The sequence below is a fragment of the Sodiomyces alcalophilus genome, assembly GCF_042370955.1.
Source record: "Sodiomyces alcalophilus JCM 7366 unplaced genomic scaffold ACRALscaffold_6, whole genome shotgun sequence".
NCBI lineage: Eukaryota > Fungi > Ascomycota > Sordariomycetes > Glomerellales > Plectosphaerellaceae > Sodiomyces > Sodiomyces alcalophilus.
The window spans coordinates 2,167,758-2,182,841 of NW_027263537.1; the positions used below are offsets into that span (position 1 = coordinate 2,167,758).

At 53.9% G+C, this 15,084-nt stretch overlaps 7 protein-coding genes across 7 annotated transcripts; 4 read left to right on the forward strand and 3 right to left on the reverse strand.

The window, feature by feature from the left end:
- Positions 1–190: 190 nt before the first annotated feature.
- On the reverse strand, positions 191–1,664 carry ACRALDRAFT_1063384 (uncharacterized protein). The gene has a single exon (XM_071016790.1). It carries the CDS (start codon positions 1,550–1,552, stop codon positions 791–793), a length of 762 nt encoding a protein of 253 aa, XP_070873617.1. The 5' UTR covers positions 1,553–1,664; the 3' UTR covers positions 191–790.
- Positions 1,665–2,005: 341 nt separating this feature from the next.
- ACRALDRAFT_2043537 (uncharacterized protein) lies at positions 2,006–2,576 on the forward strand (the record flags this gene model as incomplete). Its single annotated transcript, XM_071021358.1, has 3 exons — positions 2,006–2,047; positions 2,113–2,227; positions 2,317–2,576. The coding sequence occupies 3 exons, from the start codon at positions 2,006–2,008 to the stop codon at positions 2,574–2,576; spliced, it is 417 nt and encodes a 138-aa protein (XP_070873618.1).
- Positions 2,577–2,933: 357 nt separating this feature from the next.
- On the reverse strand, positions 2,934–3,916 carry ACRALDRAFT_2028967 (uncharacterized protein; the record flags this gene model as incomplete). The annotated part of the gene is made up of 4 exons (XM_071020565.1): positions 2,934–3,124; positions 3,222–3,683; positions 3,760–3,788; positions 3,858–3,916. 4 exons carry the CDS (start codon positions 3,914–3,916, stop codon positions 2,934–2,936), a joined length of 741 nt encoding a protein of 246 aa, XP_070873619.1.
- An 860-nt stretch (positions 3,917–4,776) lies between these two features.
- Positions 4,777–8,193, forward strand: ACRALDRAFT_2054466 (uncharacterized protein). The gene has a single exon (XM_071021711.1). It carries the CDS (start codon positions 5,016–5,018, stop codon positions 7,713–7,715), a length of 2,700 nt encoding a protein of 899 aa, XP_070873620.1. The 5' UTR covers positions 4,777–5,015; the 3' UTR covers positions 7,716–8,193.
- Positions 8,176–9,930, reverse strand: ACRALDRAFT_209953 (uncharacterized protein; the record flags this gene model as incomplete). The annotated part of the gene is made up of 11 exons (XM_071022950.1): positions 8,176–8,309; positions 8,381–8,528; positions 8,602–8,618; positions 8,646–8,689; positions 8,737–8,780; positions 8,821–9,343; positions 9,378–9,464; positions 9,490–9,533; positions 9,593–9,625; positions 9,732–9,772; positions 9,867–9,930. The coding sequence occupies 11 exons, from the start codon at positions 9,928–9,930 to the stop codon at positions 8,176–8,178; spliced, it is 1,179 nt and encodes a 392-aa protein (XP_070873621.1).
- Positions 9,931–10,311: 381 nt separating this feature from the next.
- ACRALDRAFT_2048868 (uncharacterized protein) lies at positions 10,312–14,547 on the forward strand. Its single transcript, XM_071021555.1, has 6 exons — positions 10,312–11,292; positions 11,408–11,683; positions 11,759–12,220; positions 12,285–12,980; positions 13,050–13,247; positions 13,313–14,547. Exons 1-6 carry the CDS (start codon positions 10,768–10,770, stop codon positions 14,186–14,188), a joined length of 3,033 nt encoding a protein of 1,010 aa, XP_070873622.1. The 5' UTR covers positions 10,312–10,767; the 3' UTR covers positions 14,189–14,547.
- ACRALDRAFT_2021351 (uncharacterized protein) lies at positions 14,461–14,886 on the forward strand (the record flags this gene model as incomplete). Its single annotated transcript, XM_071020056.1, has 3 exons — positions 14,461–14,547; positions 14,582–14,640; positions 14,685–14,886. 3 exons carry the CDS (start codon positions 14,461–14,463, stop codon positions 14,884–14,886), a joined length of 348 nt encoding a protein of 115 aa, XP_070873623.1.
- Between the last annotated feature and the right edge of the window lie 198 nt (positions 14,887–15,084).

Here is a 15,084-nt window from a genome sequence, read left to right on the forward strand (position 1 = left end):
ATCACACCACTGTCAGCCAACACCGTACAGTCATCGTCATCAGAAGACGGACCAGCGAGCGCTGCGGGGCATATGTTCTCTAGGGTATCCTGGTATTGTTGGTCTCCCTCGCCACGAGCCGTGCCTTGCATTTGTGTAGAAATCCGTGCTTGTTGAATTTGTAGGTCATCATTCACATACAGTCGAGGACCTGTTGCTGTTGGCATTGATAGATTATCTCAAAAGGGGTCCTCCATTTACGCCAACACTAATATTGCTCGACTGTATGTGACTCATGGCCTACAAGTTCAACAAGCTCGGATTTCTACACGAATGCAAAGCACGGTCCGTCGTCAGGGGACCACGGAGGAACTGACCAAGATCAACAACCAAATCACAAGAACGATCGTCGCAGCTGTTGGTTGGATCAGGTTGCAGCCATAGTTGACATTGAGACACGTTGCGCATACTGTTAGACGGAAAGGACTGCGAGACGAAAAGAGTGTACAGCTGTACGACGAAGCATATCGAGCGTTCAATGCGGCTTGAAAGGCGATTCCTACTGTAGAGTTGGTTCCATGAGCTGGGCCGGAGTTGTGACATCCGACACCTGGTTCAGATTTATAGCCCCAAACTACAAGTTTGCCAGGAGTTGGTGCAAGAAGCATTGTCAAGACGGTGGCCCACGCAGCATGCCGGCTAGCAAACAAGATGAATGAATAAAGAATACGAAAAGAAAACGCTGTTGGCAGTTGGCGCTCACTACCAGCGCCCTCAATGGTTTATATGCCTATCGGACGAACCCGGAGTTTTACGTCTGGCGATCTAGTAGCGGTAGGTTCATGTTATGGTATGTCAAGATAATTTCAGGCTCGCTATCCCCGGATCCCGTGTGGCGCAGTCCAACACCTAAACCTTCTAGCCCCTCGTCCTCCGCTCTTTTATTCCAGAGTATCTGTCGGACCACACCGTCCCTCGAGCACGAGATGAAGCCCATGGGCCAGTTGCTCCGGCCCAGCGAGTCCCGGACACCCTTGGTAGCTGTTCCTTCCGTAACGAGTAAGGCCAGAACCCCGGCACCCCGCCAGCCGACGGGCGCACCGACGAAGGAGCCCTCCAGCTCGCGGATAAGCGCAGGTCCGATCCTGCGGGAGCCGGCTTTGCATTGCACGATCACGCGGAGCGGTGGGGGCGGCGATGACGCCGCCTGCACAGGAATCCTCCAGGTGCCGAGGAGGTCGACGCCGAGGTCGGAAGCACCGCCGCAGCGTTTGGCGGCTATGCCGTATCTCGACAGCGTCGAGGCGACGGTGTACTCGTAGTGCGTGCCGACGTAGACGGAAGACGTTGGGTCGAGTGCCGTGCGGTCCGCATAGGCCAGGAATGACTTGAGGTCAGAATGGCGGGTCGTGGGCGGCGGCGGATACAGAAGGTCCTCTGATGGCTCGGCATTTTTCCCAAGGGGACGCCCGGTAGAGAACCTTTGAGAAGCTGCGACGACCCATTTTTTGTTGTAGCGCGTGGGAGCCGTTGAGAGCAGCCAAGGGAATGGAGAGCGAGAGAAACGCATCATCACATGTTCGGAAAAGAAATGGATGAGCAACGCGGTGTTGTGTGGCTATCGCATCCAGGAAAGATCCATACTTGACGAATAATCCTCGGACGAGGTTATTCGCAGAGTGCAGTCAAGTGTCGATGAGGCTCAAGCAGGCATTTGGTAGATGATGGTCAGTGCGTTCAGTATATTTCGTTCAAGGTCGTCATGCTTCGGAACATATGTGGAGTCCTGCGGAATTGACTGTAGTTCGATAAAAGTCTCGAACCGTTCGACCTTTGAATGGTTACCGGAGCTTTTGTGGAACCTATCGTCTCCACCCAACACAACGCAACGTCAAAAACAGTATGTACGTACCTGTACCTGCATGACTTCAACCAACAGTTGCACGGATAAAGTACGTACAGTACATGCGCGCATCGTACCCTTCCATCCCAGCGATATGAGCCTCTGATTTCATCCGCAGCCACAATGACCGATCGTTTGACACAGTTGCAAGATGCTGTCGACCAGGTAATTCCATTGCGAATCCGGTTGTTGCGAATACCTCGGGAGACTGAAGACTGACCATGCCAAAGCTCGCGCAACAGTTCGTCGCCTGCTTCCACTACGTCAACCGGCACCACAACCTCGAGACCCTCGGCCCCAACGACAAGATCAGAGATGTCAAGCAGGAACAGGACCAGCGAGAAGGTAAGCGGCCGCCTTCTTACTCTTCCGCTCCAACCTCCTCCATAGCCCAGCTTCCTCGCGAGCGCGGAACTGATTTGCCCTCGATCCAGTGGAGCCCGTGGAGGCATCCGAGTTCCAGGCCGGCCTGCTCGAGTTATCGCGCGACCTCATTCTGAAAGAACAGCAGATTGAAGTCCTCATCTCGACCCTGCCCGGCCTCGATACCAGCGAGGCGGACCAGGAGAGAAACGTCCGGGAGCTGGAAGATGAATTGAAAGCCGCCGAGGCGCAGCGGCAAGAGGCCTTGAAGGAGAAGGACCAGATTCTTACCAAGCTAGACGAGGCTATTCGGAATGTGCGACGACCATAAGCGGGGCTTGGACGAACACACAGTGAGGGACATTGGTCGATGATACTGCAGCGAGGTGTTACGGCGTTCAACGGGCATGGACGAAATGATATTGGCGAGGGGGGTAAAGTGGTTCTATTGGCCAGTGACTGGCATTCCTATTCCTTTGGGAGGAGGCACATTCGTCGTGTATGGTACCCGCCTTGTGGCTTTCTCTTACCGTTCTTGACTTTCTCAACTGACTATCCTAGGTAGGATGCGCGGAAAATGATGCCCTTGTTCCGACTCTTGTCATCTCATATGATCAAAATGTCTCCAAATGGCAAGGAACCGATGTCCGTCTAAATTCTCGGGAAACTTTCTTCTGCCATGTTCAACCTAAAATCCATTGGAAGATGTTGAGGATTGTGTGGACTTGAAAAACTGAGGGAAGATGTCTCGCAGCTCCCGCAGATGGCTGATCTGGTACTTGCATGCTGGCGTTGGGGGTTGAGGAAAGCCCTCTTCGACCAAATGCGCTACCGTCCAACCGTACTCTTCGGCCTTTTGGCAGTTGAGGTACGAATCATCTGTCGTTGTCGCAGGTGTTAGCAGTAGCCCTTCCACGGGACGGTGAACACATTCAGGGGAGAAGACGGCCGGCTGAGTGGACAGGACAGGACATACCAACAAAGAAACAGTCCTCTGGCCGTTTGGCGCCCGCTTCCTGCATGGCTTTGAGATACATCTGCTTGGAAGGCTTGCATACAAGGGGATACTGAGCGTAATCACAGTATGTCAGACCCTCGAAGAGGTCGTCCACTCCCAGCAGGCGCACCACCCGATGGCCGTGGTTGACATAGGCATTGGTGAAGAGCCAGACGGTAACTTTGTCCCGGTCAATGTCCTCAAGCAATCGGCGAAGCTCTGGGTCCGGCTTCAGGATATCTTCCAGCGGAAGGGCATCGTCCACCTTGGAATTGTATTCCAGCGGGTCGATCCGGTGGTGCCGGACCAGACCCTCCAGAGCCAGGCCGTAGTTGCGGTAGTATTCACTGTGCAGCTTACTGGCGTCGGCCTGGCTGAGGGACAAGTGCTTGGCAAAGTACTCGTCTATGAGCTCTGCCATGCGCTCCTGGATTCGCGTGCCTTGGAGTATGAGTCAGCTTACCATCCGCGGGACGAAATAAAAAGAGGGTGACTTTTGTATTCATATAATTCTTACTTCTAGCATAGAGGCAGTTGTCAATGTCACTACGATAAGCGATCAGCAACGGTTAAACAGAAGATGATAAAATAGTACCTTGTTGTGTATATACTTACAAGAACAAAACCGGCTTGGACACCGGCACTCCGTTTGTTTGGACTTTGTCGCAGGACATTGTATAAGAGCGAATATTGCGTGCGACCCGCGAGAGCCGAAAGGCTGGATGTGCAGCTCTAGGAGGTAAGGACGCCGCCCGGTATAGAGACCTACAAGTAGACAGAGCGCGTTTTTGTGGTAGGGGGCAAACTCTAGAGGTAACCCATAGTCTGGTGCGCATGTGGAGAGAAAAACAAGTGTTTGAGCAGGCGGTTTCCCGTTGGAGGCTCTACCCTTTCTCGAATTTGCAGACGGGTCTTGATGGGAATGGGTTAAATGGCCCTGCTCTGTACCTAAGCTAAGGTAGACACGTAGATACCAAGGAAAGTATAGGTGGGTATTAGACACTTCCAAACGGTAGAAAGGGTAGGAAGCCTAGGGCCCAGGAGTAGAGAGATTTGAATTTGTTAGTCTGATCGCGGTTGATCCTCTAGAATTGTTCGTGTCACTGGTGTATACGTTGTAATCTTCCTGTAAGAGATGCGACAAAGCACGGAAATGGGCTACTTAAAAGACGGCCAATAAACATAGAGAGCACGATGTGATTCAGCACTTTTCTACATACCGGTACTCTGGTTCCTGTTGGAAGGCCTCGCGGTTATTGACAGCGTAGCCTGTTTGTTATGCCTACTTAGTACGTGATTGTCTCTTTGATTCATAAAATTGTTTATCAACACAGGATCGTATATATACATATTCCAGGACCATTGCAGGCACGGTTATGCAGTTAATAAATAGAAGGCATCAAACCGGAAAGCCCTGTTCGCCAAAATCGTAGTTCACCCATACCTCCACCAATCAACTTCGAGACGACCTTAATTTCCGTGACGAGTCCAAACTCGATCTACGCGAAATCTCCGTGGTCGACTTCCGCTCCTTTCACCTTCCGCCCTTTCACCACGGGCATCAAGAAACAACGCTTTCTGCAAGCCCCATCTGAAAACAGGACGGTTCTAGTGGTTCTTGGACCTCATTGCTCTCAGAGTTTCTCTTGTTTTGCTTGTCGACAGCAAGAGCTAGGCATAACCACTCCTGTTTGTGTGCTTGCGTGCTTGCGCGCGCGTACCACATACACATAGTCTCATTGTCGGGCATTGTCATTCTTTTGTTTTCTGACCATGGCCCAAAGCCAGGGCGTACAGCCGTCACCGGCCTTCTCACTGTCCAGGGACGCTCGTCACCAGATTCAAGAGTGCGAGAAGATTGTCCAGTTCTGCAATGCCGTTGTTGCTGGCTCACATCCCAAGATCAAGGCCCCTCCCCATCTCGCTGGCAAACTAACCACTCCCTCGTCCACCCTTCTTCCTTCGCCTAAAACTTCAACTGCTCCTCCAGTCCCAAAGGACGTCAGCAATGGTCTAGAACAACGGGCTTCTCCCCGAAATGCCCAGTTGCCTATTTCCAAGCCACAGCCGCCGCCGCCAGTCGTGCCGGGACTCGTACCGGGACTGGGTAACACAACTCCCTATACGGCCAATTCGGCCGTGGCTGCGAAGCCGTTTGGCTCGGGGAATAGAGAGATCGACCCCGTCTTGCTCGAAAAATCAGATGATCTCGTCAAGGCTGAGATTCAGCTGCAGAGACAAAGGATAGAGCGGTCATTGAGAGACGATGTTGAGCAGCGTCGCGCCGCCTTGAAAGCATCGGCTCAGTCAGAGCCGCTCCCAGATTTCGACCTTGGCGATATCTTGTCCAAGGCTTTGACCCTCGTCCAAGCTTCTGCGCCCCTTCCCGTCGATACCAATTCGGCCGCTAACAGAAACACATCAGCCGCAAGTGACTCGTTTGATGAGAACTCCTACTACTCCTCGCAGCACAATTCGCCCGATCCTTCCCAGCCAAGCTCCAGAGCCAGTGCGGTCTATGACCCCGAGGCCGTACATCAGCAGGACGAACCCGAGTCGCAACGGCCCATTCTACCCACCGACGGTCAAGGCGTGGCTAGCAACAATTCGCAGCAGCCCGGCCCCCCAATATCATCGCACCAACCCACTCCTTCTCAACGACAGGACCGAGTACCAACTCGTGATTCGCCGTATGCTCCACCTCGGCCACGCGACCCTGCGAACGCTCGCCATGCGAGAGCAGAGAATACCACTGGCGCGGCCACGGATAATATCACTACAGCTGGCGAGTCTACTTCTGTGGGGGATCGTAGTGGAGAGGCGAGCCAGTCGGACCCTGGTAACGTGGTGGACGTTGACGAGACTGCCAGTAGGCGTATGTCAGGTGCACGCCAACAGCAGCAGCAGCAGCAGCAGCAGCTTGGGAACTCCCGCTTTTCTCGTCCCCCGTCTCCTCTGGTTATTGCTCAGCATATATCGCCAGTCGCCCCCCAACCGTTCCATGTGTCCTCGCTGGCGGTAGCGCGTCAACCCTCCGTCCCCCTCGCTTTTGGAACTAGCATTCCCCAGGGAGCGAGTGCCCAAGTTGCCGCCCTCCGCAATGAGCCGAATGTCATTTCTAGCCCGGACAGCTCACCCCAAGGCCCTCCTCGCAAGAAGAAGGGAAAGAAGAGAGACAGAAGCGGCAAGAAGGATGCCCGGCAAGCGCCGCCAGACAGCCCCTATATTAAAGAAGAGCCTCAGTCGTCCTCGCCTCTGAACGCGCCTCCTTTCACCCGGCCGCAGAAGCGGCAGAAGAGACAGGCGGCCGGTAGGCCAAGGCATCAGCTACATGAGCGCCAGGCTCCCCACGCCTATGGCGATGACTCGGTCGCAATTACTTCCTCTTCCTACCCAGGACCAGCCGAATATCGATCTCGGCCCGTCATGCAAGTAGCGGCGCCTTCGGACGGGTACGGGTACGAGCCTTCCTATGTGGAGCATCGGCGGCCCCCCAGCGTCAGTCAACCGTACCCTGTGCAGTACGGTCCAGTAGAGACCTATGCACCATCCTCGTCTGCCCTTCCTCCTATGCCATCGGATCGTTACAACGCCGAGCCACGGCGCACGTACGTGGATAGCCATGAGATGGCCCGGGCGAGCGTTCGTCCCGAAGCTGGCCACGTGACATCTCGGTCGCCCGTCATGCGAGATCGGCCCATGTCGGTCATGGGACCTCCCAGGGCTCCTCCCGCTCGGGTTGTGGTGGATGAGTATGGGCGGAGGTATTACGAACCCGCTCCTCCCCCACCAATGCCGGTTGTCCGACAGTCTGCCGCGCCGCCAATGGGGTTGGACGATGCAGAGATTATTTACGAAAGACCGGTGGTGCGAGCCGAATCACGGCGACCATTCGTCGAATGGGAGGAGAATGGAGTCATCTATCGAAGGTCGTCGCCGACCTACGCAGCGCCGCCACGCCGAGTCGTTACCCAGCCAGAATATGCCATCACCTCCGACCCGCGCCGGGCATACCGGGAACGAGAGTACTCTGCTCGGCCTGCTGCACCTCCGTCGGTAGAGGAATACATGCCAACTCGGGGCATTGTGGAACGTCGACCCATTGACGAGATCCCACGGGAGTATACCATGCGGGCCACTACAGCCAGGCCGGCGGAACCGGTTCGCTACGAGATGCCTGCAGGGTATGAGAGGGTGCACTCGGTCAGGCCCGAACCGGCCCCCGTCTACCCTGTCGGGCCGCCGGCCGATATGCGCCGCGAGGCGATTCAGCCTCCACCTCGGGCATACAGTGTGCGACCGGCCGAGCCTCCCATGGTACGGCGCGAGTACAGTGCTCGGCCAGCGGAGCCGTACTACGGCCAGCCCGTTCCTGTGGGCAATGAAGTGACCTACGTTGACGAGCTTCCACAAGGTCCTCCGCCACGGGAGATGGTGTACGGCGACGGTGTCGGACAAGGAGTGTATCGATAAGATAGGCATGTTTTACCTTGTCGCAACTTTGGTTTTGGAACAGCGGCGACGATGGGAGACAAAAGTGCAATAGTAGCATTGTCTGATTCTCCCACAGCAACAGCACACTGGTTGTATATGTAGTGCACGCATTGGACTTTGTATGATTCTGTATTAGGTGAAGATGCCGATCAGATGCTTAAGGTGGAATTTGGGGGCTGTTCTAGCCAAAGGGACGCAGTGTCTCGTATACCAGAGATGTGAAGATCACGCCGAGGTGCTCAGGAGTATATATGGGCGAGTAATCAGCAACAAGGCGTCGAGGCACGTCGTTATACGTATTGTAATGTAGTGTAGTACGGAAAGTGATAACGGAGAATCTAAGGTCCATATGGCGGTTGAGTTGACTGTCTACCCCTAGTGGGCTGTTTTCCGTGCCACGGTGAGAACAACCAAAGGACATAATTTCAGAGCAGGACGGCTAGATGCAGGTCTGCGGCTTGACGGTCATTCCAAGCAATTTGTTTCGTTTTAGAAAAAAGAAAGTAGGAGTGGGCGTTGTGCCCGAGGACGTGGGGAATTTACGTCTGACAAACGAGGCGCCAAAGAAGAGGGCTGTGAAGGCGGACAGTTTTTTGCTTATATCACCGTCGGGTTAAGAGGGAATCGGGAGATTTGAGGATTACCATGTGATATACGAGGAATGAATCGAGGAACGGCCGTATCATCACCGGAATGTCCAGAGTCGGTCAAGAACGGATGGAGGCAATTTTCGTTTCGCACCACAGAGGGAAAGCGAGGGATGGCGAGGTCAACAGTTCGTATAATTGGCAGCTTGCAAGTTCAATCAATACGGACACGCTTTTTCCTCTTCTTCTTTTTTCTTAAGGCATCTCATCTGAACCACCTGAACGAACTCGATGGCTTCCGTTGGCATCACTGCTGGTCCACGAATAGTGTAGGATTTCGCCGTAATGTCGACGTCGCCACGAGGGCTGTGGTCAGTACGGAGTACGTAATCATGCTCTGTTGTAAACCCCACTTTTCGGTCATTTCCCTAGCCCTGGATGTTTTAGCTAAGGGTGGCTGTGCAGTGGGGCACGCAAGATACAACGTAATGCCAGACAGTGAGAGGGGTTTCTCGTTTCCCTCGGAGGTACTGTACGTTGTACAGTGGTCGTGCGTACGGTACGTACGTACTCATTACATTGTACGATGATGCGTTTGGAATGGTATGATGACCTTGGCCTAACGACCGTGATCTTGCTACGAGGTTAAACTGCCCAATTGCTCCGGGATCCAAGGTTATGGGCTCCATGGCATAGCTCGGGTTCATTCTCAGAGCCACGTACTCAGTATACAACGTATCCGTACGCATGGGTAACTCCGTCAGTCGGAGGCCACGGAAGCCTTTTGTCATGTCAATACTAATCGCGAATCGAGCAAGGTTGAGTTGGTCACAGTTTTGGTTGGCCGATGTCATGGAAGTGGATAGAACAGTACTTCGTACGTTGTACTTTGTAACTAGCATCATGTCTGATATCCGCACCTGTCGGTCCCAGGTGGCGTACGGGTAATGATTATCTATGTACTCCATACGTAAACGGGTACAGGCGCCATTGATCGACGGGCCCATCAACAAGTCGGTACTGTGTTGGACGCCGCATTGCGATCCAACCCCACTCGCGCACGCCGGAAAATTCAAGCCAGACAAGAGGAGCAAAAGCCACGAACGACAGGTGAGGAGCCAGGTTTCTTCGCAGCGATATGCTGCTATGCGTCGACGCAATCACACGTTGGAGTGATCAAAGCGAGGGTCGGGTCGTTACGGGGTAGAGACTCGCCAACGGATACAAGGAAGATACGAACACCACGTTATCCATAATCCTATCCACAACTCCATACATGTGGTACAGGTACACGTACCGTACCTCGAAAGCAAAGCCATGACCATAACAAAGTATCTCTCATATTACCGGCTTGACGTTTACCTTACCCCACCACTCCGTAATGGCCTCCAAAAATTCAGCTCAATACCTTACCCCATCCCCGGCTAGATTTGCTTCGTCGGACAGCCACTCGTCACATAACACCCAATAGTAGTCGGAAAAATCAGTGTCTATCTGGCCTGTTGAATACTACGCTGTATTGTACACTGTCCGGAGTAAACACCTTGAGCGTCGGGGCTGGCTGGCCTGCCCTGACCCAGCGGTACAGCGACAACCCTTTCGGCCATGCCTCTGAATCCTACGCTAAGCTTACTTAAGGTACAAACGTACTGTACGGACACTGTACAACGTATGTACTTCTACTTCGTACCGATGGACTGATGTGATGGGAACGTGAGATGGATACTTTCCGGTACTCGTACTCAACCAGCTCGGTCAGCTCATTACGACTCTGGACTTGCTCAATATTTCGCCCTGTTCGTGCAGTGTTACTGTGCGTCGGCCACAAATCGACCAGTAAGAAACAAGCCCACGGCCTGCGACAGCACTTGAAAGGTCTCCACCGACCACCGCCCAGTTCCCCGTTCCCTCTCATCAGTGGCACCCGCTGAACTGTCCCCCCAGACCATCCCAGCAGCACCACCTTAACCTGTGCCCATCCATCCTCACTCGGCCTACCACATCACCTTCATCACCTTACCCACATTCCTATCACCTCCCCAGGAACCTTCCCCCTTCCCTCACTCCTTTGCACAACCACAACAACATCCCACCACCATCCCATACAATTCAACCCGAGTGCGGAGATACCCTGGAAGGAGCACGTACTCGACCTTTTTTTCTTCTTCTTCTCTTCTCTTCTACTATTGTCTTTCCTTTGACTCCCCTTTTTTCTTCGTTGGATTCCTTGTTTCTGGTCGTCTTCCATCCCCACCACTCTCTGCCCACTCGATACCCCTACGAGCCTCCGAAGAGCTCCGACACACGCGGCAGTCTTATTTCCCTACCAGTCGCAGGTTAACCTGCCTCGCCCATCCGTGACGCCTTGTCTTCCCGCGTTCCCCACGCTCAGAATTGGCAACGCCAAACACCGACTGAATACCAGCCTATGATCGCGGTCCATCATGAATAAGCTCGCAAACATGCGTCACTGGTCCGAGAGGATGGGGCCCAACTTTGGCATGGGTCGCCCGAACATGCCCATGAATCCGAATCCCATGAATCAACCTCGACGAGAACCCATGCCCCAGCAGACTGCCTCGATACCCATGCCTCAACCTCTCGACCTTCCCACCAACAGCATCGTCCACTACGCTTTGAACGTCCCCTTCGCGTCTGACCTCGCCGGCCCCAATACGGAAGACATCCTCCACGCGACCAAAGATGCCGTGCTACGATGGACGCACTCGGTCGATGCCCCCGACGATGTTCCGGTGTACGAGCTACCTGTGCATGCCCAGAACTTGGCCACCCTCCGCAAGACCTGCAAGGACATCACTGATGGGCCGTTCAACATTGAAGCGCACGTCATCTCTACCACCCCAAAGAACGCAAAGGGCAACCAGGTCACCACCGTCTGCCTTTCTGGTACGCAGGAAATGGTTCAAAAGACGAGAGAAATGATTTTGAATGATCACCAGACCTTTTTGGTATGCATTCTCGCCTCTTGCACAACACATTCACTCTCCTCACTGCTTTTCTCTCTTTCTCCATCTGGCTCTTTTGCCAGGGAAAGTCTTTATGCTAATATTCATGTCACACTAGCGATGCACCACGGTAGACGTCGAGGGCAGCCTCATCTGCGACCTCTCTAGCAAGACCCCTACGCTCAACCCCCAAGTGACGAACACTCTTGACGGCATTTCCGAGTATTGTGGCGTCGATATATTCCTGCTCGGCCCTAGCCTCACACCTGTTGTTGATGGTGTGACTGGCGACTCGGAGCTACGCAGGGATCAACGTTGGAGAGTGGCCATTTATGGCGATATTCTCTCGGTGGAACATGCCAAAACCCGTGTCCTGATTCATATCGACACACTTGTATGTTCTCGCATGCCTCTGTCCTTTCCTCACCCTGGCTAGGTCTCTGAGCTAGATGCACTGACTTTCCTGTAGCTGGGTCGACTTGTTGATGCGGTCAAGCTCGACATGTCTCTCCATCAAGTAGTCTGCGGACGTCAGCGCAAGAACATTAAGCTCATTGAATCGTCCACCGGAACAGCCATCTATTTCCCCTCGCCATTCTCGCAGATGTACCGCTACTGTCCGCCGAATGCCAAGCGCCGAGACCCCAACGATATCCTGATCACAGGCGAGACGCCCCAGGCCATCGAGCTTGCCAAGCAGAAAATTCACGACACTGTGACTCGCATTCGGCTATACATTAAGGATGTTAACATTCCTGCGGCCAAAATCGATAGCATTATTCTTAGCCGTCTGGACAAAGTGCGCAAAATCCTCGAGGCCAATGGAACCTTTGTCTTGTTCCCTACTCTTGCTGCAGGGAAAAGCATGGTTCGAGTACAGGGCAATGAGGGCCTGCACGTTGAACGCACTGTTCGCGAGATTATGTCCCTTGTAGGTTCACCCCAATGCGCGCGCAGATCCATGTTGTGACTAAAGGGGCTAACTCTGGCTGCAGGCTGGACAATTCTACAGCGCGTCCTGGTTTCTCTTGCCAGCCGAAGGTCACCAGATGGCACCCCAGGCTCGCCAGCTTCCCAGCCCCAACGATATTCGGACGTTGCTAGGTGATGTGTGCGCCAACTCGGACGCCGACGTGTCCTTGGACAACCATTTCCTGATCTCGGGCTCGGACGATTCGGTCAAGACGGCACTGATGGTCATGTCGGACATTCCGTTCCTCGTGCAGGGCAACCACCAGATCCGCGTCAAGATAGAGCTTGCCAATGAGCATCGCGAGTTTGTCAGCGGCAAGAAGAACGGAAAGATCAACAAGATCATGAGCCAGAGCAACGTGACCATTATCTTCGACGGCTTCAATGATTACAACTTCAACATCGACGTCGGGGCCGCGAGCTACGACGCCATGAAGCAGGGTCTTGCCTTGGTCGAGCAAGAGATGCCTGCTTCCATCTCGTTCCACGTGCCGGACCAGTATCACAAACGCATCATCGGCATCGGCGGTCAACATATTCAGAGCATCATGAAGAAGCACTCTGTCTTTGTGAAGTTCTCCAATGCTATGGACCGCGGGGGCTTGGGACGCGACGACGACGATATCAAGGTCGACAACGTGATCTGCCGGACGCCGGCGCGAAATGCGCAAAACTTGGACGCAGTGAAGAACGAGATTTTGGAAATGGTTGACCGAGCTGTGCGTTGTTTCTCCCCTGTTGCTGGTTGTTAGAACCGCACAAGAACTGACAACTGACGTGCGACGTAGGATTCGGAATACACCACGCAAATTGTCCACGTTGACCGCCTGTACCATCGCCAGCTGCTGGCGAGACTCGGCGAAATCGATCAGTTGGAAACCAAGTACAACTGCAAGATTGTATTTCCGAGCACCGAGCAGGCGAGCGACGAGGTGACCATCAACGGCCCTCAGTGGCAGGTCCCTCACTGCATGGACGAGTTGCTGGTACGTGCCTGCCACCACTTGATTTGATTACCTTGACGGGGCGAACTAACATGTTCTTTTCAAAGGGAATGGTGACGGACAAGCACGAATTGGTTCTGTCTCGGAGCACCGAGCTCATCAAGTTCCTCGAGTCGCCCGCCTTCACCCGTGATTTGGTCCCCAAACTGAAGAACCAATACGAGGTAGACGTCTCGGCCTACCAAGACAACAAGGAGCAGAGCGAGGATGGCTCGCCTCCTGTCTCGCTGCTCTTCTCGTTCACGCGCAACAATGCCGGTGGCCTCCGAGACGCCGTCGACTTTGTGTTGTCTCAGATGACGACGTCAGGTCTCGAGGTGACGATTCTCAAAGGGTCGATCCCCCGACCCAAGTCGGATTCGTTTGAGGAATCTTTGCAGTACTTTGACTCGAAGCTCCTCCAGCATGCGCCCACGCCGATTGCGACGGATTCGCCGGTCAAGGCGGCGTTTGAGGGTGAGGTTGCGCGGGAGCGCAGCACCATCTTTGACAAGCTGCGGAAGCCCGGGAGCATGTCGTCCATCTCGTCGTTCCTTGACCGGCGCAAGAACAGCTCCAACTCGGCCAACGGAAACTTCTTCAAGGGATCGAGCAACGTGTCGAGGTCGTCGCTCATCTCGATCGAGTCGTCCCGCAGCTTCAACGCCGACCGCAACCCTTGGAACGATAGTGGCGTGAATCTGACGGAGGAGGACCACCCGTGGGCTCCCCGTCCCATGGGAAACGGTTCCGGTGACAACAAGCTCGGCCCTCACTACCACCATTACCAACACCACCACCACCACCACGCCCACCCTCCCCCCACCAACGCGGGTGACATGACCCCCCGCCACAGCACCCGAACATCGGGCGATAGCGGACGCCCTTCTACGTCTCATTCTACGAATTCTGGATACCCCGGCCCCATTGGGTCTTTTCGTTAGATTCCCGTCTGTTTAGACAAATTCTTTTGTGCGAAAGGGAAAGAAGAAAAAAAAAGAAAAATACCCCCCCGGCTGGATATACCCCTGGCGTACAATACCCTCAAACGTCTCTCGGAAGCATCGGTCGGTCCAGTTGTCTGTTTTTTTCATTTTCTGTTGCTTGAGACGGTTCTTGATTTCGTTTCTACTTTTGTTTTTCTTTCCTTATTCCTGTTTTTCTTTTCGCGTATTTGTTGCTTGTTTTTCATTCTGGTCTTTGCCGTGCTCTGCCCATGGTTGTCTGTGCTCTCACGCAATGTCCCTCTCGCATGATTCACGTCTACTTTTTATACCCTTATGCCGCACGCGGGAGGGTCAAAGTGTTCTACCCTAGTCAACTTTTGTGGGAAAAAGGAAAAGGGGCCTTGGAATGCGTTGGACGATCCCTACATCCCTACGTTTGGCGGCGTTTGGTACGAGACGATGACCGCAGACCCTGTCCAAACCCATGGGAAAGCGACAAAATGAACGAGTACACGAGCGGTCAACTGAGCGAAGGGTTTACATGTGCCTCGATGGCTGGTCAGGTGGAAGTCTCATCCCTTCGCCGGCAGGGCGTCTCTAGGCGCGCATGGATGGATTGGATTGCTGCGGTCTGGGCAGGGTATGATTCGGGGGATGGAAAGGGCAAAGCAGCGCAATGTCGACACATATCATGATAATGATACCCCTTTTCCAGTCTCAATTCTGTACGTTGTATTTGACCATTTCGGACAAGCTTGGTCGTGTCTCGTTGTGATTATCAGTATCGGATTATCTTGGTACGGGACTTGCCGATTGCCGTCCCTCCGGAACTGTGGATCCCCGGACTGCGGAGATGGAAACAATCCTGACTAATCAACCCCGCTGACGGGTAC